Source organism: Ambystoma mexicanum, chromosome 8, assembly GCF_040938575.1.
Source record: "Ambystoma mexicanum isolate Mex_15411 chromosome 8, UKY_AmexF1_1, whole genome shotgun sequence".
NCBI classification, from domain to species: domain Eukaryota; kingdom Metazoa; phylum Chordata; class Amphibia; order Caudata; family Ambystomatidae; genus Ambystoma; species Ambystoma mexicanum.
Window position 1 is genome coordinate 730,326,252 of NC_090929.1, and position 23,448 is coordinate 730,349,699.

At 44.1% G+C, this 23,448-nt stretch overlaps 1 protein-coding gene across 1 annotated transcript in view; it reads left to right on the top strand.

The window, feature by feature from the left end:
- Nucleotides 1-23,448, top strand: part of LOC138472515 (trichohyalin-like) — a 1,377,820-nt gene that overhangs the window by 1,319,046 nt on the left and 35,326 nt on the right. Inside the window, exons 14-15 of the mRNA XM_069610736.1 lie at nt 6,092-6,130; nt 6,767-6,805. Coding sequence (XP_069466837.1) covers nt 6,092-6,130; nt 6,767-6,805 — 78 coding nt within the window. The remainder of the gene's footprint in view (nt 1-6,091; nt 6,131-6,766; nt 6,806-23,448) is intronic.

Genomic DNA, 23,448 nt, shown 5'->3' on the forward strand with positions numbered 1-23,448 from the left:
CTTGGAAGTTAGGTTTTTTCTTTAATCTATAGAAGTAAATGCCCTCTTAATCGTAAATTTCTAAGGAAGTACACTTAAATACATAAAAGAGACATTCGTTCACTCGTTTTCTCATTTGCTGGGTGGAGATTTGGAATATGGGCATTTGTTCTGCAATTCCCTTTCTCAGACATTGAATCAAGCTTACAGGGTATCTGATGTATGTCCCCACCTGACTTTCATGGTGGACTGTCCTCTTCCATAGGTATTCTTAAGCTCCCTGTAGGCAAGTTGGTATGGATTGTCTCGGTTGAATGGCCTAAATTGTCTGCTTGCAAAAGCAAAATATCTGACCTCTTTCCCATATGGTTTTGACTTTTTTATATTATGATCACACCTCTCATATCAGAAGTAGTCATTAACTGCTTTTTGTGCTTAAATGTCAATTTTCCTCTGTAACATTGTTTGCATGTATCTTATGTCCTTCTAAATAGCATAATTTAAATTGTAAAAATGTGCTGGTTACAGTGCAGTAACTGTGGGTTCCGTGAGCAACAAAAAAACCTGGTGTTAATAGTTGTTGCTTATGTGTGAAAATATGCATTCTATGGAAATTTAGAGATAATGTTCTAAAAGAACATTTCATGTGAATTGTGAAAATATAATTCTTAATGTCCTAGTTTACATTGTGAGGAGTCATGCAATCTTCTCAGATCAAATGTGGCTGTGGATAACCACTTTGTGTATTTTTAAAAATGAAACCTTATCAATTGTTTGAAAGTCTAACTTTGCCATGTCAGCTCTGGAAGATAAGGTCACGAGCCAGATGCCTTGGGGTTTCAGAAGAAACACATAAGGACCATCATTTTTATTTGAATAACCATATTGTGAGGAACCAGGAATGAGAAACGGATACAGAGGACTCATTGTGCTTGGCAGAAACTTTTCTTAAATGATAAAGGGGTTGGCAAATGCCTCATTGTCCCTAATCTAGGAGGTATTTCCCTACCTCAAGTAAAAACTAAGGGCCTGTCCTGTGTCGAGATGTCCAAAGCAAAAATGTCCTGGGTCTGAAATCCTATCCTGCCCTCTCATTCTAAAAGTAACTATAAGGAGCTAAGGGCAATGTCTTTGGTTCCAAAATAGCACAAATATTAAAGTTCAGCAAAAGGTACAACTCGAACAAAAAGGCTTCCACTTAGATGGTATTCACAGTTCCTGGGAATTACTCTCTTTCCCAGATTTCTTTCCAGCAAAAACAAAAGTTCAAAAGAATAACCAAGTTCCTTGTAGCCCAAGAGGATAACCCTCTCCTCTTGGTGTTTGCAATTCACCCCCATGGAAATAATTCCCTTCCCTAGGTCCTTTCCATATGTAATGAAGTTCAACTTTCTAAGGGCGTGAATCTTCCTTTGGATTTGCTTTCAAAATCCCACAACTGCAATTCAAAACCCAAAGGGCATTAATCTTCCTTGCGATTGTCTTCTTCAAAGTTCCATAATTTGGGTGAGGGTCCCAGACTTGCAAATGCCTGGTATATTTTCCTGCCAGGACTTTTGTGCCACACAACTTATTTATGGGTGCGGATCAAAGATCTGCTCTTCACCTGGTATACTCTCCTGCCAGGACATTTGTCACATAACTCTTTATACAACTTGGGTGTGGGTCCCAGAATCGCAAATGCCTGGTGTACTGCACTGACAGGACTTTTGTACAACACAACTCTTATCTTTCTCAATCTGGATGTGGGCCCCAGACTCACACAATGTCAGGCAGCAACCTTTGCCATGCTTTCCTCATCAAGTGGGTCAGCAACCCTCTACTTGGCAATTCACTAGTTTATTTTACTTAACAGGGCTCTACGCCCACTCAAATAATCTTTTAAGTCTTTCACGGGATCCGTGACATTTCAGGTAGTCAAATCAGCATTCCTTGCACTGCCCGGTTGTTGCTGCTGCTTCCCGGTGCTTCACGGAATGCCTCTCTTCTGCTTGCCTTCCCATTTGGTCTCCGGCATCCTTCGACAGCAACGCGCACTGTCTCTGACCTCACCCTGGCAGACCTCTGGTTCATCAGTGCTCAGGAAACAGCGTTTCCCAGAGCGCTCCAAGCTCCTGTAGCCCTGTGTTTGCTTCTCACAGTCTGTCTTGTCTTCTCTGCAGCCTAGCCTTCTTTGAGTCTTCTCTGGATCTAACAGGAGCCAGCTGCTCCTGTCAAGTACCTCTCATTCTCTTTTGCCTTCTTGGCTTTTAAACTTCTTGGCAACAGTTGTAATATTCCAACTAATAGACCACTTCGTTGGATTCTCAGGTTCTATGATCCCTCTTACTCTCGCCCTCCTGTTTTGGGACGGCTTTAACCTGGGGAGTAGAGACAAATTTATTGTTGGTTATGAATGAAGATTCCTGTTTGACTTTACAGTATATTACATAGTATTATAGAATTACTGGGGAGTTATGATCTTCATAAAGACATCCTGGCCTGATATTACCACAGAATCTAGAGGGGAGGGATGTCGGATCTATGTTGTTCTTTTCAATAAGGTAAGCGAAATCCCAGGTCTCGTCCGATAAAGTCTCAATCCTCCCCTGAGGGTCACTTCCCCTCATGTGATCCTCTCTCACATAGCCACCCCCAGGGTCAAGATCAGGTAACGGCTGAAGTCCCCTGGCCTCATGAGGAGAGGCTACCTGCGGGAAAGGAGTGATGACATCATCCGATTCCTCACAATGTGGATATTCTCACATAGTAAACTTTGTTTCTATCTACATGATGTTCACAATATAAAAACAGGTTATTGTCCAGTTGCATTTTACTTTTTATAGCCAGGAATCTGAAAAATGTTTCATGCTTCGTGAGTGTACTAGGACTTAAGAAGATTTAGGATTCCAAACATTTGGTTATATAACACTAAATTCTAACAATCATGATTGGTGTATGCCACACACCATAGAAGAATCCATTTCTTTTTAATGTTCTTGCACAGTGGTTGTTTTGGAAATCAATCAAGACTGCTTATATTATCTGCCATGGGGGTAAATATGATGTTGTGCTTGGCAATGGAGGGTAAACTTTCACCACTTTCTCAATGAAAAATCAGTACTATATAAAGCAAGTCAGTCGAGAATTGCCATTGTATACTTTCACCTGTAGAAGTTAATGCAATATCTTTAAAGACAATGGAGAATCACCCTATCTCCCTTTCTCCTGTAAAAAATCATTACAATGACATGAAAGTAAGTGGGGAATCACTGTCTATCACGTTCTCTCACATAAGAGCAGTCTTAGGGGCTGGTTGATTCTCAGTGAGTAGTTATACATTGATTTTAATACGTTTTTGGCCTGCTTCAGGTGCTTTTGTGGTGGGATTTGTGTGCTTTTTGCAATCTTTGTGTGCCTAAATTGTGGTATTCTGTGGGGTTTATCTTGTGTTTTTTGCGGACTCCCACCCCGTTTTCTGAGCTGGTCTGTATCTAGATGCTGTCGAAATGCGACTCTAGCCGAAACATATGTAGACACATCTATTAGACATAAAAAGAAATTTGTCTAGCTAAAATAGAGACTGCAATATCTGTCTCTCATTGTTAAGTTTTCCCTTGAAAGAAAACTATTAAGCAATGACAACAATGGTGATATGTATACATCATACATCAGTGATTTGGTAATAACTATCTGTCACGTACTAACCCCACTTTTTTCTGCCCTAAATTGGTCCTGTTAAAAACTAAGGTATTGTTCATATTCTTTTATTGTGTGCCTTGTGGAAAGCACCTGTAAAAACTGAATGCATGTGTTTTTATTTATGTAGTGATTGTGTGTTAAATGAATACACTTTGTTTTAATGTGTTCAAGGCATTGGTATGACTTTGTATATTTGCATTAATCTATGAAATAGATAACGCAAACTGCAAACCAATGACCAGCCGTAAAGGTGGACTTAGAGAGAGGTAATTAGGCTGTTGTTTTCTTTGCTCTCGCTGTATCTAGAGTGTACAGTCTCTGGGGTGTAGTCCTTTGTTTTTTTCTGGCTTTCTTACTGTCCCCACCCTCCTCCTTGCAATCGGCTGGAACAGTCAAGTGTCTCTCTGCCTCTGTTCCTGGCAGCCATTTCCACTTGCCTTCCTGACTGTAATCTAAAAGCATCCTGCAAGGAAAACACTTGAAGAGTGGTTTTAGGGGCTGAGTGATGCTCAGTGGGTAGTTTTACATTGATTTGAATCAGTTTTTTGGCCTGTTTCAGGTGCTTTTGTGGAGGGATCTGTGTGCTTTTTTGCAATCGCTTTTTGCCTAGTTTGTGGTATTCTGTGGGGTTTATCTTGTGTTTTATGTGGACCGCCACCCCGTTTCAGAGCTGGTCTGCATCTAGAATGTGCAGTCGTTGGGATGTAGTCTGTTGTTTATTTCTGGCTTTCTTACTGTCCCCACCCTCCCCCTTCCAATTGGCTGGAACAATCGGGTGTCTCTCTGCCTATGTTCCTGGCAGCCATTTCCACTTGCCTTCCTGACTGTAATTTAGAAGCATCCTGCAAGGAAACCACTTGAAGAGTGGTTTTAGGGGCTGAGTGATGCTCAGTGAGTAGTTTTTACGTTGATTTCAATCCGTTTTTGGCCTGTTTCAGGTGCTTTTATGGAGGGATGTGTGTGCTTTTTGCAATCGTTTTTTGCCTAGTTTGTGGTATTCTGTGGGGTTTATCTTGTGTCTTATGTGGACTCCCACCCGGTTTTCTGAGCTGGTCTGCATCTAGAGTGAAGGATCAACATAGGTCATGTTTAAATAGAACTGTTAGAGACTACCATGCGTCACATCCAGACAGAATTGTGAAGATAATCATGTGTCAAATCTAGATAGAATTGTGGAGATTAGCCTGCGTCACGTCTAGACAGAATTTTGAAGGTAGTCATGCATTACATCCAGACAGAATTGTGAATATAATCATACGTCACATCTAGATAGAAGTGTGAAGATAATCATGTGCCTCATATAGATAGAATTGTGGAGATTAGCCTGTGTCACATTTACCTAGAACTGTGAAGATAATCATGTGTCTCATACACATAGAATTGTGGAGATTAGCTTGGGTCACATTTAGATAGAATTGTGGAGATTAGCCTGCGTCACATTTAGATAGAATTGTGAAGATAATCATGCATTACATCTAGATAGAATTGTCGAGACTAGTCTCCGTCACATTAAGATAGAATGATAAAGATAATCATGCATCCCATATAGACAGTGATGCCACTAACCAAACCTACAAAAGAAATCTCACCCCTCTGCATACACCTCTCAAACTCTAACCAAACACAACCATAACTCCAAAGCACTACAAACCCCACACACTTCACTGCATTGCAACAACAAAACGTACTACACATACCCTTGCACAACAGCACATGACAGTTACCAACCGAAAAGCACACGTAAGTTCAGTGACTGGTGTTAACCGAACTGAAGCTGCCAACAGTACATCATACCTCTCTCGCACTTTTCCTGCTCAATCCTACTAACCCATCATAGCCTCTTTCCATTCAGATCCGCCAGAGCACCACGGGACCACTTTGGTGGTGAAAGTGTGCTGTATAAATATCCTTTAACATTAACATAAGTCAATTCAATGCAATGCAGTTCAGTGGTGAAACGTCATATGTTGCCTTCTCTCACAGAAGTCAATACATTGCCATCAAAGTTGATGGTGAATCGACATTGACTGATCGTCCTCCCTAGACACCAATAAGGTAGGATACACCTGAGTGGAGAATCCCCCTTTGCTCTTTCTATCAAAGAAGATAAAGCAATTCACTCAGTAACTTTATGGAAAGATTGATGAGACTGGGCCACCCATTTTAAGAAGGAGGCAATGGCGATAACGTAGGAATCTTCTTAATGTAGAATCAGCAATGTTGTAGTTAAACATACATATCCTTACCTTTAACCTCATATCACTGTCCGTGCACATCCATATACGTCTAATATTTCTGCAAAGCATTATTGGTATTTGTGTCTGCATCTCATTGCAGCTGATATGCAGACATGTGCTTCCTAGTTAAGCAACTGCATTTTTCCAGTTTCTGTACACTCTTAATATCTGTCATATTGGTTCTTGCCTTCTAGCTCCATCAAGAATGTGCAAGAGGAGGCAGTGCCCACTAGGTGAGTTCCACCCTCTGCATCACCCGTCATCAGACTGGAATTTGAATAACCTGCATATAGCATAGCTGTATATGTTGAGGCATTTTTGTTATCTCATTTTGTAGGGATTTCAAGGACACCTAGTCAGTGCTGTACGGGAATGTAAAGCTGTTTGTGGTTGGATGGGAAGGGCGCATGGCATTGTTAGTGATGCCCTTTTAGAATCTTCCATGGTGATAGATATGTCATGGTGGTCTCAAAAGGAGATTGTGTTGTTTTTAAATTGGGCATTAGTGATGTTTCTCGTGTTTTGGCGGGGGGGTGAGGGACTGGATGGGGCCTGAGAACATTAGGGAGAGGTTGCAAGTAATGCACCTGGTTGTAAGATAATCACGCCTGCAGTATTTCCTTTGGTGTGGATGGTGGCAGACATGCATTACGTGATTTTAAGAAGGCTCGAGAGGCCATAGCCAGACTGGTGGAGAATTTTGTAGTTATCATTCTGGGAGTCAGTCAGAGCGGGTGAAATAGAATCTGATCTATGGTAATCTGATTTCATTCTTTCATTCTACACATGAGATTCTGAAATGTCTGTGTCTGGAGGCCAGATAATTGTGTGAATGGTAAAATATTCTTGTGCAATCCTTCTCTTTGCAGGGACCAGATTGTAAGGAGACACCGAGCCAGGGGCGTCAGGTACAGTCCCATATGTGGCAGGGATGTATTGCGTGTAACTGTGAATTTGGGATCAAAGAGGAAGTTACACTGAACTCTGTGTGGGTGTGAAACAGGTTCCCGTGAGCAACCACAGCTTTGCACTGCACTGTTTGGTCTGTGTGTGATTCTGAAACCGGATCAAAGAAGGAGCAGGGACAGAGAGGGAAAATATCACTTTCTTGCAACCAGTAGGATTCGTCGTTGCATGTAAAACCACTCACTACTTCATAAGTGTGGGTTCTTGGCTCTATCAGCAAGAAGACAGGAATGCAACCTGTTGAAGCTTCCGGTCAGTCGAAATGTTCCTGCCAACTGGGGTGAGAGGCAGGCCTGCCCAATCCCAGAACCTCACCATGGCACATTCAAGGACACTTAGCAGGCTCTGTTATAAGAGGCCTGGATTTCCCTAAGATGATAATAAATGTGTGGTCGCATCTTTCAAATGTATAGTAAAAGCAGCAATAATGATTGATGCAGGGTTCATGCTGCTATGTGTACCAATCAAATATTCTCTTACAACCAGCCAAACGATGTATTGGACAGTGGAAGCTAATTCAATTAATTTAATAAAATGCTTCCCCCAAATTGGTGGCAGACTATCGATATCAGTCACCTTTTCTATCCTTCTCCCCTAAGTCAACACAATTAAATTCTGATCTATGTGTGGGACACAGTCCTTCGGTGCGCCATTTGCATGCTGAGCCGATGTGCACGTGGTTTTGTGTAAACAAGAGGGTAACAGGACAGCTGTTGTCCATCTGCCCCATCATTCTCAAATAAGCAGTAATGGACCTCTTTTGTTCAGTGTCCATCCATGAGCAGGCAGCAGGCGTGACTTGCTCTTTACATGAATCAGTAAGCCTTTAGTTGAGACCTGGGTTTATAATCTGCAAATTATCCAAGCAACAAAAGCTGAAGTAAACATCAAATCTCTGCAAAAAAGCAAACCTTCTGAAAATAGAGAATACATTGTTCATTGTACAGTGTCCCAAAGTGACTCGTCTTTAAAATGTTCCACGGCCTGAGTAAAGCTGTGGTGAGCCCTCCTAATGCGTAGTACAGTTTCAGCTCACAGAAAGTTTGGGCATATGTTGCAGCGGTTTTGGTTAGGAAAGTGCATTGAAAAGCAGAGAAATTTAGAAAATAATTATTTAATAAAATCTATTTAACAATGCACAAAATATTTGTTGAAACTTGTAATGCTGTTTCCGCTGGTATTTAGGTTTTCAAAAGCTCATTTTTACCCTGCTTTTACCATAAGTTTCTTAATTTGCAAACTCAGATAAATGTCTGAATTTGAGCTTTGATTTTCTTTGCTAGAAAATAAGCACCAAATTTAGAGCCACGCAGTCCTGATCTCACAAGAGATTTAGACAGAACTTGTGTTCTATTCTTTAAAGAGGCATAGACTTTAGCGACACAAAGGCAGTCATGTTGAAAGAATCATACATAATTTGCAATGAGAGGATCGCAACCACTAACACTTGGGTTCCGTCAGTACTCTATATGCAACTTTGATTCTTTTTGGGAAGGTGTGTATATCTGGACCACTTCCCAAAATCACTTGTTCATGCCCCTGCCATGGAGGTGTATGATTGGAGTGTAACCATTAATCCCTTAGATTCTTAGATTCTGTGTGATTGATTATTGCAGGTGAAAAAACAAGTATACTCCATATATAGGGATTCCAGCATCTGCACGCGCACAAAAATTCAATGCGAGTGGAGCTGGGGGGGGGGGCAGGAATGCAAGCAGGAATGCACATTTCTATACATTTCCCAGATCTGAGCTGCAAATGCCCAAAAACGGTAGGCATCCCAATTTACTTGTGGGGCACTTGCCTCCACCAGTAAATTATGATGTGTCCATTATAACAGAGCTTTTAAAATTGCCTCTAATAGCCAAATGACCAGATCCACTGTTATTCATGCTCCTTTAGAGGTAGCCTTTTTGGCAAGTACCGCAAGCAAGAACAAAATTCATCTTCTAAAAATGTCTGTATATTTTTCACTTTTTTCTTACACCTTTTCTTTAATTTGAGTAACAAAAGCAAGATTTACATTCTCATAAAAAATATACATTTCACTTTTTCCTTACTTTTCTTTGATTTTATAAAAACACTGTCTACATTTTCATTGACAATTTGTTTCTTGAAACTATCAAATTAATTATTAATCAAATAATTACCCACTGTCATTCTGCCGAATAAACACTAAAACATATATTTGTTATTCGAAACAGCAGCAAAAACATACACCCATCTTCAGTGTGATTTCTCAACAAAAGAAATCCACCTTAGAGGTTTTTTTGTAGTTGGTGCCATCTGAGTGAATGATGTTTGAAGAGAGTGGCAGGGCAGCAGCTTTCCCTTCCCCTGACATACCAAGGCTCCGTCCCACCCAATTAGGTTTAGGTTGGTGCTTTATCACCTGCAAATCATTTGATCAAGCCATAAGAATACACAGAAGCTGCAAAAATTAACCAATTCGGCTTCAGGGTTTATTTCATATACTACCTAATCATCATCATTAAACTTGTCTAACTAGTATATGGTAACACCAGCTTCTACCTTTTACCCAAAGCACATTTTACTGCCTTGTGTGTCATTTCAAATCCAATGAGGCCTGTTTTTGCGCCTCACTTGGGTGCAGGCAAAGTGATATACATGCATTTGGCGGTTCTATGTCTTTATCTCGAATATTAAAGGCCGCACCAAAAAAGGGCCGATTTTATTCAGCTGATTTTGGGCAGCCTTTAATATTCAAAACACTTGAATACCTCTCCCTCTGCCCTTTCAAAACGGGGGCTTCACCCCTGAACCCCTGTTCAACCTCCCCCCCCAACCTTGCCTCATCCAGATTACCACAACCTCCCTTAACTACTCACCATCCTATCCTGGGCCAGCTTAGACTACGCAGGCTTGCTTCGTGACTGCAACCCAATAGTACTCACAACAGACTACCTAAATACTCCCAGCTTGGACAGACAAAATATCCAGCCAAGAAATCACCTAGCAGCATCATCCTCACACCTCCCTGCGGAGACCTTTTCCATGTTACTCTTCCTATCACCCACCCTAGCCCCACCTCCTGCCATCCTCCCCCACCCCCAAGAGTCACATACTCTTAAAGGCGCTTTATTGAATGTGCGCTCACTAGGGCCACACGCCATAGAGACACACAACCTGATCCTTGACCAGCAACTCGACATCCTACTCCTCTCTGAAACCTGGTTACATCCAGCATCCGGACCCTTACTAGCCCTAGCGATTCCCCCCTAAGTTTACCATCCACAGAGCAGACCGCCTTAACTCCCTGGGAGGAGGCGTTGCCATTATGTCCAAATCCAGCCACAATTTCAGAACTTGCTCCTCCGAATCTATTGAGGGCTATGAATTGCTTCTACTAAAACTCTCGCAACTGACCCCAAGACCACCACGAACTTCCTCTTCATTTATAGAGCCCCAAACCGATCTAGCGACCCGGAAGTAGACCTCCCGTTAGCCATCACACCCTACCTTAAGCATAATACAAAATGTATAATTTTAGGTGACATCAATCTAGGATTGAATGACCCTGAGGACCATAAAACCAGTGCCCTAATCACTGCTCTGCTTGACATGAACTTCACCAAACTTGTGCTTGAACCCACGCACGAAAAAGGGAGAATCCTTGATTGGCTACTGACCCAAAATGTATGCCTATCTATCGAGTCCATTACTGAGATTAACTGGTCGGATCAACACCTAATCAACTTCACCTTAACCCTCCATGAGAAACCCACCACCACTACCACATGTCTAAACCCCATTGAAATTACAAATACATGCAACCTCACATTTGATGACCTCTCCCCGGTGTTGGCTGAGGCCTTAGCTAATCTGCCTCCTACTATCCAGAATGCAGATCCCGAATGCCTTGCAATCGCCTACCAAGAGTGTCTGAAAAGCACAATTGATGCTCTAGCCCCGCTTGTCACTAAAATCCCATGCAAAGTCAAAAGCTCCAATTTCTGGTTCAATGAAGAACTAGTGTCACTCAGGCAACACAAAAGATTGTTAGAACACAGCTGCAAGAAATCCCCCGCTCTGGACTCTGGCAAATCTCTCAGAGAGGCAATCAACAATTACAAATCCACCGTCATCAAACAGAAAGCCAACGCCTTGAACTCTCGTATCAACAATGCTGCCTCAAACACGAAAGAGCTGTTCACCATCCTACGAGAATTGGAAAACCCTATCCCTAGGACCACTCCAATGATAGCCAGAAAAGATTGGTGTACAACAATCCAGAATGCACTAGCTGGTAAAATTGAAAAGCTCCAAGACAAAATCCTAGTCAAACAAAACTATTAGCCAATAAATGCCCATCCCCGCCTTCTCAAGACTTAGACTTTGAAAAAACAGGCCAGCAGTTTAGCTTCTCTCAGGTCAACCAGATCCAGGTCCAAGAGATTATTGCAGGGCTTAAACCCTCAAAATGCAAAGGAGATTGCTTCCCAGCCGAACTCATCAAACTATGTGCTCCCACAGTGTCTCCTATCATTTTTGATTTCGTCAATGCATCCTTTAGAACGAATGTAGTCCCTACCAATATTAAAGAAGCCTGGGTCATGCCTCTCTTGAAAAAACCCTCTCTGGACCCCACCGTACCCACCAACTAGCGCCCTATCAGCACCATCCCTATCCTCCTGAAAATAATAGACAAAATAGCCTACTCTCAAATCCAAATTGATTAGGTTGACCATGACAAACTATGCATCACGCTGTCAGAAAATGTCCTATTCTCACGTGAAGCACCCTCTGGGTCAAATCCTTCTTAGCTGACCGAACCTCTAGAGTCACCATAGGAAAGGAATCTGCAGATCCCATTACTGTACCCATAGGCATTCCACAAGGCTCATGCCTTTCGACTACAGACCTTTAACAACTGTGCCTTTCCTCCTTAAGTTATTGGACAAAGCCACACATAGCCAGATCCAACACTTCCTGGAATCCCACACTATCATAGGGACTAAGCAATCTGGGTTCAGGAAAGGACACGGCACCGAAACAGCCCTAGTGGATCTAAAGAACCAGATAACCCAAATCATGGACAAAGGCAAGCCAGCCCTTCTACTACTCCTAGATCTCTCGGCCGCCTTCGATCTGGTTGACCACAAGGCTCTCACATCTCACCTTACACACGCAGCTAATTTCTTCAAAGAACCAGCTCTTTGGGTCACCTCTTTCCCCGAAGGAAGAGCAATGAAAGTTTTCTCGGGCATAGCAAATGCTACACCCACCACCATCCACTGCGGAGTCCCACAGCGATCCTGCACAGTACCCACGTTATACAACTTGTTCACAAAGTCTCTCTTCGACAAGCTTGACTCACTTGATATTGCGTATACGAACTACGCTGACGATACACAGGTACTCCTACCTCTCTCTGGCTCATACCACACAGACGCTGAGGCGCTTCACACAATTTATTCCACCATTCAGGCCTGGATGGCAGTCAATGGTCTCTGCCTCAATGGGGATAAGACAGAAATGATGATATTAGGTCAAAAGACCTCCCTAGTCAAACTTGATAAACTGTATGCCAACTTTACCATTGACAACTCCATTATCCCCGTGTCCACAGCCGTCAAAACATTGGGGGTCTACTTAGACTCCACCCTATCCATGACTAGACAGGTTAGCGCAATCACATCCTCATCTGCACATACCACCAAACTCATAAACGCCATCAAACCAAACTTATCCAAACCTAATTGTCTTTCTATAGCCAGAGCAACCATTGGAGCCAAACTAGACTATTGCAATGCCCTACTGGCAGGCACATCTGCAAAAAACTTAAACAGGCTACAAGTCACGCAGAACAATGCGCTTTGGGCCGCCTTAAGCATCTCAAAAAGGGAGCATATCTCCCAGGCCAGACAATCAGCACAATGGCTCCCGGTTAAAGAGCGTATCACTCTCAAAATCCTCACCCTTACACATAAATGCCTCACTCTCTCTGCACCATCATACCTATCTGAGACAATCACCAAATCCTCCTCCACACGTCCCACCAGAAGACAATACACAAACCAACTACACATCCCACGAATCAATAGAGCCAAAGCCGGCGGCCTAGGTTTCCCATACATTGCTGCCAAACACTGGAACGCACTACCCTCAGACATCAGAGCAGAAAACTCGCTCCCTGTCTTTTGAAGAAAACTCAAAACCTCACTCTTTGCCCTGTAAAACATAACTTGCATTAACTGCCACTGTAAATTCTCTACATTATTACTTGCCTGTAATTTTCTGTGTATGTCTTTGATATGTAACTAAGCTATGTCTGTAACAAGCGCCACAATGCCCCCGGGCTGTTGCGCGCTTTACAAATCTGAATAAAAATAAAATAAAATATACCAAGCTTCTCTTTGCCACTCTGGACGCCATGGGTGTCATCTACACCAGTTCTGCAGATGACACCCAGATCCTGATTCCCATTTCAGGGAACTACGAGCAAGACACAATCCTAATAAATGAAATCTATGCCATTATACAAAATTGGATGGCAACTAATAGTCTCTGCCTCAATGATGAAAAGACGGAGATCCTGATTGTGGGTGCCCCGACTAAAATCAAATCTCTCCACTGTAAGAGGATTCAATTCAACACTACAGCTAAGTCAATGCCTAGTCTATAATACTGAATGAAAACCCTTATTGATATATCTTTATGTCCAGTTCATGCGTTCTGGATGACTACCCCTATATAACACCCCTCTCTTGGAATCCTCCTGACCCCACTGAGCCAAGAAGTAGTTCTGTTTTGCAAGTTAAAAGGTTTAATTGATAGTTTAAACAATAGGTATATATCTCACGCTTTATAATAAATTAATAATTGAATATCACACTTAATCTGATCAGTAATCAATAATGGATAGTCTGGCACTAGCACACTTCTTGATAATCACTAATGAGTGGTTATAGGATGGATAAGATAGCAACAATACTTTTATGGTTTCAAATGAATGCAATGTGGAATGAAATGCAGTACAGAAAATAACTTGATAGGATTTCAGCAAAACAATGTAATCACTTTCTTGGACAATTCACCCCCCCCTTTTATGCAATGCAAGGAAATAGAAGGAAGGCACACAATTCTCAGAAATGCAATTCAAATGTAATTCAGTTCACCCAGCAACTTAGACTACAGAAGTTTAAAACACAGGCAAAATGCTTTTATATGTGCTGGCAATGGAGTGAAAAATATGCTAAATTTGCTTTTAATTCCCTCTAGAAGTTCAGGGTGAGTGGTATCTAGTTAATATTAGTCCAGGCTCACACTAGCAATGATTCAGGGATGATTAGCCGGTTAAACGAATTTCGGGCAAATGGAAGGCAAGCAGCTTCTGTTTTCACACGTGGAGAAATTTGCAAATCGCGGCAAAATTCGCGAATGCCTGTTCCGCGATTGCGGTAAAACTATAAGGGGTAGGAATGGTTCTTAGTGCGATTAAAAGCTAAGATTCTCAGCTTTCAGATGAAAGTTACTGCAAGTCTCTAGCACAAACGGTCGCGGAGATATGAGCGATTAAATAAAGGTCGTTTTTCAGATTTGAAATTTTAAAGTTCAAAAAGACAAGTGCAGCTTGCAAATAGAAAATGACAAGTGACAGCTTTACAAATGACAGGTGACAGTTAGGAGGCAGTTCTACTTAGATTAAAATAGCTTGGATTATATTATTTTAACTAAGAGATTGGGTTCTGCACAGTTTTCTAGGTACTCACACTATATCTTTGAATGAAATGGGCCACGCCACGGATCTGGTCAGGTTTTAGACTCGCCTCTGGTCTCTGCACTTCACAGTGATCTGGGTCTGCTCTCTCTCTGGATTCTGAAGATTGATGGATTTAAAGTCTGGATCTTTCTGCACAGCTTTCTCTGGAGATTGATGGATTTGAAGTCTCTAGTTTGTCTCTCTGGAGGTTTGATGGAGGTAAATATGGATTTTTCCGGCAGAGCTTCCAGCGGCAGATGGAAATGAAGGTCCCTATCTGTCCTGTCTGTCTGCTTTTATGTGTTTAGAATGTGGGTGTGTTCTAGCATCACTGGACCCTACCTCTCTCTCAGCTTCTAATTGGTCAAACTTCCATTTCTCATTTGATTGGGGAAGGAAGTGTGTGTCAGCGTGATGTCATTTTACAGCCTGCAGAGAGTCCACTCCTCCTCTCAACTTGCACACAAATCTAGATTTGATAACAAAAGACATATTTGCACAGGTAAACATTGGTTTAAAATTACATGCACACATCACATATCACAGGAGATATACCCTGTCCAAATTTTGCTCTTCCTGGGGGCTTGCATTCAGAAATGGCACATATTTCACTTTTTAACTGATTTTGCAATTCCGGACATTGACCCAAATTTACACACATGTGCGCAAGGAGTATGGACATTAGTTGATGAAGTGTCAGATTTTTCACATGCACACATTTTGAGTAATATCCTCTTTTCCGCTAAAACCCCCCTGAACATGCCACCGGTTCGAAAAACCTCTTAAAATGTGGGCAGAAAAATCACAAGAATTATGGTATCATTTAAATAATTTTCACAAGTCCGTACTATGAGTTATTCATCTTTTTCTAAAACCATATTCTGGCTATAGAGGTGTGTCTTTTCAGGTCACATGGCACAGAAACCAGTCTTTCCAGTTTCTGCCAAGCTCAGAGACCCTGCCACTCCCAGCTTCTGCCAAGAGGAAGCTCCATTTACGACTCCCGCCAATAAAACATTTGCCTGAGTCAGGACAGGGCTTTGTTCAATTTCCTGCAGAGCCCAGGTAATTCAATCAGGGAAGTGTCATATCCTTTTTGGTGTGAGCAGCAAAAGGGCAGCTAGGCCTGGGAACACAGCTGTGACTCAAGTTTCACTCCTGATGGGGGTAGTTGCCAGGCAGAATTGGAATCTCTTTAAGCCAGTTTCAGATAAAATGTCACTTTTTGTTCCCCAGTTTCTGCATTCAAATAAAACTAAACATTTTTACATATGCAGCTAGAATGCTGATTCTAAGTTTAAAACTATGACATTTAAACAATTGCAACATATGTGACACTCAAAGTAGGTCACTCATTTCTTTTAAACATTTAGATTTGTAGTGTCTTTCAGTGCAAATTTACTTAAATTGCTGAAATCCACAGCTCAACCAGTCTTGTTATAAACCTTCAAGTCACTTCAGAATATAACTTTACATTGTATCCACCTCTCAGTAAGTCTTTCTTCGGCTTGCTTTGGGTTCATCTATTCAGTTTTCTACAAAAAAGTAAAATCTGGTGGTTTTAAAACGCCGGCTTTTGGATAGTGGTGAGTACTGGTACTGCACCCCTTTTTGGGATTTAAGAAAATGAATTCTCCACAGTTATGGGTTTGCTTTTGGCAATCAGCATTGCCATTCCCAATGGTTTCAGACTACTGTGTGGGTAGTCCAATGGTGGTTTTAGGCAGTGTCCTTCTGTGCCCATAACATCGGCAAAAATGGGTGGCAGCCTATTCTTCGTGCATTTCCCTGTGCATTTTCTGGGAAGCTCTGGCCATCATGATGTTTTCCATATCAGTACTGCACAGTTTTGAGGTATGGCTCGGATGCATGGGTAAATACATCCCACAAGCCCCCCTCTTGCGATGGCCATACGGTTTCACTGATGGGACTCGCAAGACCTGGGATGTTTCTTCATCTTCTTCCAATAGATGGCACAGTTCAGCATCTTTTCTCCATCCGGTCGGATCGATCGGTTCTCCTCGCCGGTCCTGATGGGAAGATTGGGCGGTACCCCGGGCCCGTTGCGTCTCTGCTCCCGGTCTCCGGATCGTCCTCCTTGGTCATTCTCCATGGTTTCATCTCTCCTAGGATGATAAAGCAAAAGCGGCAATACCTACTCATAGACGTTTTTCCACCACTATTGAGATAGTGGGGCAGCATATGCATTTCATCATAACAAAACATTACATTCTTATTTTGAAAAAAAAACAGTATAACTAAGAGACAGTTTCATGCAAATCACAATATTTTAGAGACTAGATGTGGTATGTTTTATGGTTGGAACTGAATTAGTCTGAGACAGTGCCCGCTAGGATTCCAGAGGATTCCTCCAGTTGTTGCAGAGTGTGCCTGGGATGGCAACATTTCAACTGGTTTATGTGGACCCACTTGTCTTCCCCCGCTGCCAAAGGACCTTTGGGGATGTGGATTTTGTAGGCCACAGGAGAGATCTTGTCGATGATCTCAAAGGGTCCCTTCCATGTAGGCAAAAATTTGCGCTGCTTGGCCTGGTTCCTTTGGAAGTTGTATAGATAGACCCGGTCTCCCACCTGATATTCCTTCCTGGAAGTTTTCAGGTCATAATGGGTCTTCATGCTATCAGCTGATCTTTCTAGATTCCGCTGAGCATAAGCAAAAGCATGTTAGAGGTGTTTCCTTAAATTCTCCACATACTCATGAGTAGTGGAGGCATTTATCAGTGTCTGCTCTTGGGTCCTGTAGAGCAAATGCTGGGGAAGCACCATCTTGCGCCCAGTCATCAACTCAAATGGTGACATTTTGGTTGCAGATGAAGGGGTAGATCTGATGGCCATTAGGACCAGAGGTAATCGGATATCCCAACTTGGCCCAGAATCTGCCACAAACTTCTTTAATATGCTCACAATGGTTCGGTTATATCTCTCTACTGCCCCAGAAGAAGCTGGTCTATAAGCAATATGCAGCTTTCTCTTGACCCCCAGTATCTCCCACATCTTTGTCATTACTTCACTGGTGAAGTGGCTACCTCTGTCTGACTCAATCCTTTGAGGTAGACCAAAACGGGAAAAGATGTGGTTAATCATCAAGGCAGCTGCCGTCTCTGCCTTGCAATTTGGGGCTGGGAGACATTCCACCCACTTGGTAAACAAGCATGTGACGGTCAACATGTACTTATTCCCCCTAGCGGAGCGAATCACAGGGCCTACAAAGTCGATTTGTAAATCTGACCATGGCAGTGTCATCCCCCGCTTTTGGAGAGGCGCACGGTGCGTGAGGGAGGATGGCTGAAATTGTGCACACACAAGACACCCCTTCAAGTATTGGTCGAGGTCCTGCCCCATGTGTGGCCAGTATGCAACCTCTCTTAAGATTTCCAGTGTTGTGTGAAACCCCCTATGACCGGCGGTTGCCGCATCATGGGCGTGACTTAACATCAGGCTTCGGAATGAGGTAGGAACCACCCACTGATCGTGGCCAGCTTTGGATTTCCTTACCAACAAACCTTGGATTCGGAACATTTTTGGACATTTCATCAACACTCTTAGGTCCTCTTTCCCAATGTAATCGGTATCCGTCAGGGGAAAGTTCTCAGGGTCCTCAAGGTGCTGGTAAAATTTTCCAATAATTGGATCCCCCTTCTGAGCTGTAATCAAATCAGCATCAGGGGTCTCCTTACTCCATTGTGCAATTGAAAGGTCGTTGTGAGCATTTGTCTGGGACCTAGTGATAGCAGTGACCTGGACTTCCCCCAACAGGGACTCAATCTCAATTAGATCCCCTTGGATGGCCCCGGTTTTGGCCAGCTGATCAGCTAAGTCATTTCCAGTTTTGTCTGGTCCCTCTACTTTGGAATGACCCTTGATCTTTTTCCAGTAGATGGTCATCCCATTCGATGTGACCAGATCATCAATGTTTTGGATCAACTTCCCAAGTTTCAAGGGTTTGTTGTTAGCACATAACATGCCTCTGGTTTTCCAATTAACCAGGTGCTCCACGAACCCATTCCGTACATAATCCGAATCTGTGATTATGACCAGTTCGTGGAGTTGATGCTGGACAGCAGTGAGGATGGCCTGATGCACAGCCATCAATTCTGCCACCTGACTACTTCGGGGACCAATTTTGTATCCAGCGGAGGGTTCTGGGGACTCATTCACCCATGCATTCCCTACGCCGGCCACCAGTTCTTTCTCCCCGTTGTTGTCAACATGGTAAGAGCATCCATCCACATAGACAGTGGGCATTCCCTCACACTTGTCCTCTTCAAAGACTTTGTGGGGGGAATTAAGGTATGCCTCCATGTTGTCCTTGATTTTCAGACTTTCGTCCTCGAGACAGTTTTCTCTGGCACAATCATGCAAGTCAGCCAGACCTTGCGCGAGGGGACTCTTCTTGTTTTGGCCATATCTGACTTCCACAGGAAAGCCTTGCATTGACAGAATCCAGGAAGTAATTCGGGAATTACTCACATTTCCGGCCCGGATTCTGTCACTTTGGAGATATTGCAGAGGCTGGTGTGGAGTCTCCACTATGATGTGCTCCCCCTGGATAAACGGGCGGTAATTCTTCAATGCCCACACCGTCGCCAGGAGTGCCTTCTCACAATCGTTGAATTTTTCCTCCACAGAGGATAAAGTTTTGCTCGCATAGGAGATTACTTTATTGACCTTGTCATGCTTTTGGTATAATACTGCCGTCAAGCACGTATTAGAGAACCCTGTCTCCAGGAAGAACTCCTTGTTTCTGACGGGGTAAGCTAGTCAAGGCGCTTGCGCGAGGCTTCTTTTGAGTTGTCTTACTGCCTCGGCTTGTTCTGGACCCCATTCCCACTTGACCCCCCCCTTCAGGAGATGAATCAGGGGTCTGGTAATCTCTGCGTAGCCCTCAATGAACTTTCTGCTGTAATTAGTCAGTCCAAGGAGGCTCCTTAGTTCTCGCAGAGTTGTGGGGTCTTTCAGTTTCTGAAGTGCTTCCACTTTCTTTTCCTGGGGACAGAGGCCCTGAGGAGTAATCTCATGCCCCAAGAAATTAACACGGGTTCTACACCACTGTGCTTTCTGAAAGGAAAGTTTTGCTCCGGCGGCCCTCAACTGCGTCAGAACATAACGGATCTCCGCTATGTGTTCCTCCACAGATGAACTTTTGATGAGGACATCATCTACATAAGCCAGGTTACCCCTCGCGCCCAGGTCGGGCATGGCCTTATGTAGGAAAATATTGAACTCATTACCGGAGTTGAGGTATCCGAAGGGAGTCCGGGTCCATGTATACTGCTGGCCCCCAAAGGTAAAAGCCAGTTTGTATTGGTCCTCCCTGCTGACAGGCACAGTCCAGTATCCATTGGTCAGGTCTATTGCAGTGAATACCTGTGACCCCTGGATCTGGGCCAGCCCTTGGTCAATGTAGGGCAGTGGCCATCGGGAAGTATGGACCTGTTTGTTGAGCTCCCTAAGGTCAGCACAGAGTCTCCACTGGCCGTTTGGCTTCAATATTCCCAGCACCGGATTATTGAAGGTGCTGTGGACTGGACGGATTATTCCCCGGGACTCAAGGTTCTTAATTATTTCAGTAAGGGACTCCATTGATGCGAGAGGCAAGCGATATTGCTTCACAAACACAGGAGTCATGCCAGGGTCCGTGGGGATTGTTGTTGTGTGGATGTCGGTGCGACCACAGTCATATGAGTCTACCGCAAAGAGATCTTGGAAATCCAAGAAAACTTGTTTCAACTTTTGCTTTTGTTCCAGAGTCACACAGGCATCAGCTAGGTTGACTCTCTCTTCCACCATCTGCCTGAAGCCTGGAAAGACTTCTGGTTTGGCTATCTCCGCGGCCTCCTCCAGCTGGGTGGAGAAGTCCCTGGTCAGAGGGCTGATTTGGACCGGAGGCTTCAGGTGGGAAAGGCAGCCCTCATGGACCTGGAAAATCACCTCATCCCTCCTGAAGTCACAAGTCACATCTTCCTTACGATAGGGGCAGGAAGTGTACACCAGGAAGTTCCCCCCATGCCGGGTAAAAATCCTGTCTGGTGTTGTATTGTCATCACTGTCACTGTCAAAACAGTCTTTGGGGATTGGTCCTAACAGTTCATTTACTAAGTCGATGGAAAAATGTCGGTCATCAACCGCCATTCCAATAATGGTGCCTGCGGCTAGAGTAATACTCTTTAAGTCGCTGTTATCCACCTCTATTGGAATGGTGTCATGTTCTATGTTGACTAATGGAGTTGGGTTTACCCCCAACCCTTGCTGTTGGAGAGAAGCGTTTAGATGTATGTAAGCATCAGGGTTTTTCAAATGTTGTCCTCTTTTAACTTTCACTTCCAGGGAGAATTGTCGGGTCCTTTCTGGGATGGTGACTTCCTCTTTAACCTGAATTTCAACCGCATAAGGTAGCAATTGAGCTGACCTAAATGCTTTTTCTGGATCATCAAAGCCCATGGGATTATCTGCTAATCGGGACCAAGCTTTGAAGTTTATTAGGTCCAAACTAATGGAAAAGCGATTGAGAATGTCACTGCCTAAGTAAAAGGCGGCAGTGACGTCTCGCACGACCCAACAATTATGGACTATGCTCTTGTTGCCAATGGAGATTTTGAGCATACACCTGCTTGGCAGGAGATGTTTGGAATTAGGTGCTTCCAGGTCCATTTCCCATTTGTCTATCAGTTTGAAGGTGGGAATGGCTGGATCTTTTGGGAGTTGGCGAAACATGGCTTCGCTGATGAAGCTCTTACCGTTGTTCACACACACTCGAGCGAGAACAGAGTCCTTCCCATCATTTAACTGAACAGGGATGAACAACTGCTCTCCAATTTGCTGAATATCAGCCAGGCTCTGAGCTGATTTCACATCTTTCTGGACTATAGGAGTGGGAGTTTCTGATTGTGGATTAGTATAGAATTTCAGAGTGTTTCCTTCCAGCGTGGAATACCACTTTGGACTGGAAGGAAGGTTGATTTTCAGAAATAGAGAGGACCCTCCATCACCAGTCGGTTGTCCTACTGCTATTACTGTCACGTCTGGAATTTGGTTGTTCTGGAAGTGGAATTCTACTTGGTCAGATTTTTGTTCAACCATGTGGCAGGTGCCGTTTAAATTAACATGGTTAACACTCTGTTTTAATTTTATTGGTCGGCTAGTCTGGGTCCAGAGGACCTTGTTTACGCAATCTATTAGGGGTGACAACCTTCTCAGGAGGTCATTCCCTAGTAAACAAGGGGTGCCCTCTGGGGTCACAACTATGACCGGGTGTTTCAACTTATGTCGCCCGATCTTAATGTCCAAATCTGCCGTCCCCTCAACGGGAATTTCCTTCCCGTCGAAGTTCTGGAGTTGTCCAGGAAGAGAGGTGAGAGGAATACGATAATTCTCTCCCCTTCCTGCATTCAGTTCGTCAAAGGCCCTTCTGGACAGAAGGGTAGCTTGAGATCCAGTGTCCACCAGTGCCAAAATTGTACCCTGCCCCTGTACTTGTACCGGGGCATAATATCTTCCCTCCTTCTCCTCAAGGGGGCACAGATAATGCACATTTTTGGACAACTGGTTGGCTAACTTTCTGGTTTTGGACATGGCGAGAGAAGAGATTTGGGCAGAATTCTGTGGAGAGCCTTGGGAATCTGAAAGAAAAATTTGGCAACTGGAGATCAGAGCCATTGTGGGTTCCCCTGGCTCCGGTTCTGGGCCGCCCCCCCCTTTTTGGAGGCAGTCACCAGGAGGGGTTTGAACCAGGGGATCTTCTTGCTGTTGGTTCTGGGATGAGATGGTGGGCGGCGGTAGCTCAGTCTCCACATCTCCCCAGTCTGGATTTGCATCCCTAGGGACCCATTTTTCTTTGGGAGGAGTTGCCCCATCTCTGAAGGAGAAGATCCTTTTCCCAGGATCCTCTGAGGATCCCTCTCCCTCAAATTGGAAGATCTGTACCTCCTCCTCAAACTGTGTCTGTTTGGGTCTTTTGTTTCTCCTACCACCCCTCTGCTCCTTAGGAGGCAGACTTTCAGGGGCAAGAGATTTTGTTTCCGGTTCCTGGGTTTCCAGGGGCTGTTTACAAGTGAGGAAGGAAGCTTCCTCCAAGGCTTTACACCCCCCTTCCCTTTGTGCCTCCTCCCTGGGAACCGGTGAGTTATCGGGGTGCTGCCCCCGTCATTGTTCTGGGGCACCAGGTCCAGAGTTGGGTGCGTTCTGCGCCGGCATGCTGATCTGAGGGTTCTGCTGAGCCCTCAGTATGTGACCCATATCCCGCGCCATGTTTTGAACCTGGCGCTCTAACTGGGAAACCCGCTCAGGCTGATACGGGGCCCTGTTTTCTCCCCTGGGCTGATCCCGGGAAGGGTAGCTATCCCTTCTTTGGTAGTACCCCTGGTTGGGAAGATTTGGGTACCCCTCCACCCTTGGCCTCCCCTCTCCCGGATTCAGTGGTCTGGGCTCAGGGAATTGGGGAAAGAAGGATGGATGGTTTTGGGGCTGAAAGTCGGGTGGATATCTTGGGAAAAAGTTCTGCCCAGGGTTTGGTAAATTTCTGCCCTCCTGTGGGAAGTTTGGAGGGAAGTTCCCTGGGTTTGGTGCTTGGCTGGATCCCCCCCCTTGGGCTGGAGGAGTCCACACATAACCCAGGATGGGTCGATTTCCCTTGTAACGGGGACTTACATAATCAGGAGAGCGAGGGACCCCATTTGTGGGGCTGCCTCCTTGGCTCCCTGTCTGTGACTGACCCGAGGACCTCCTGGGCCTAGCATTATTAGGTGCAGGTAGGTTTTTAGGCCCCCCCATCTCCAAATCCAAAACGGGGGTGACCTTTACCTCTGCCACCTTGGCAGCAGCAGGGGTGCTGTTGGCTTTGGGG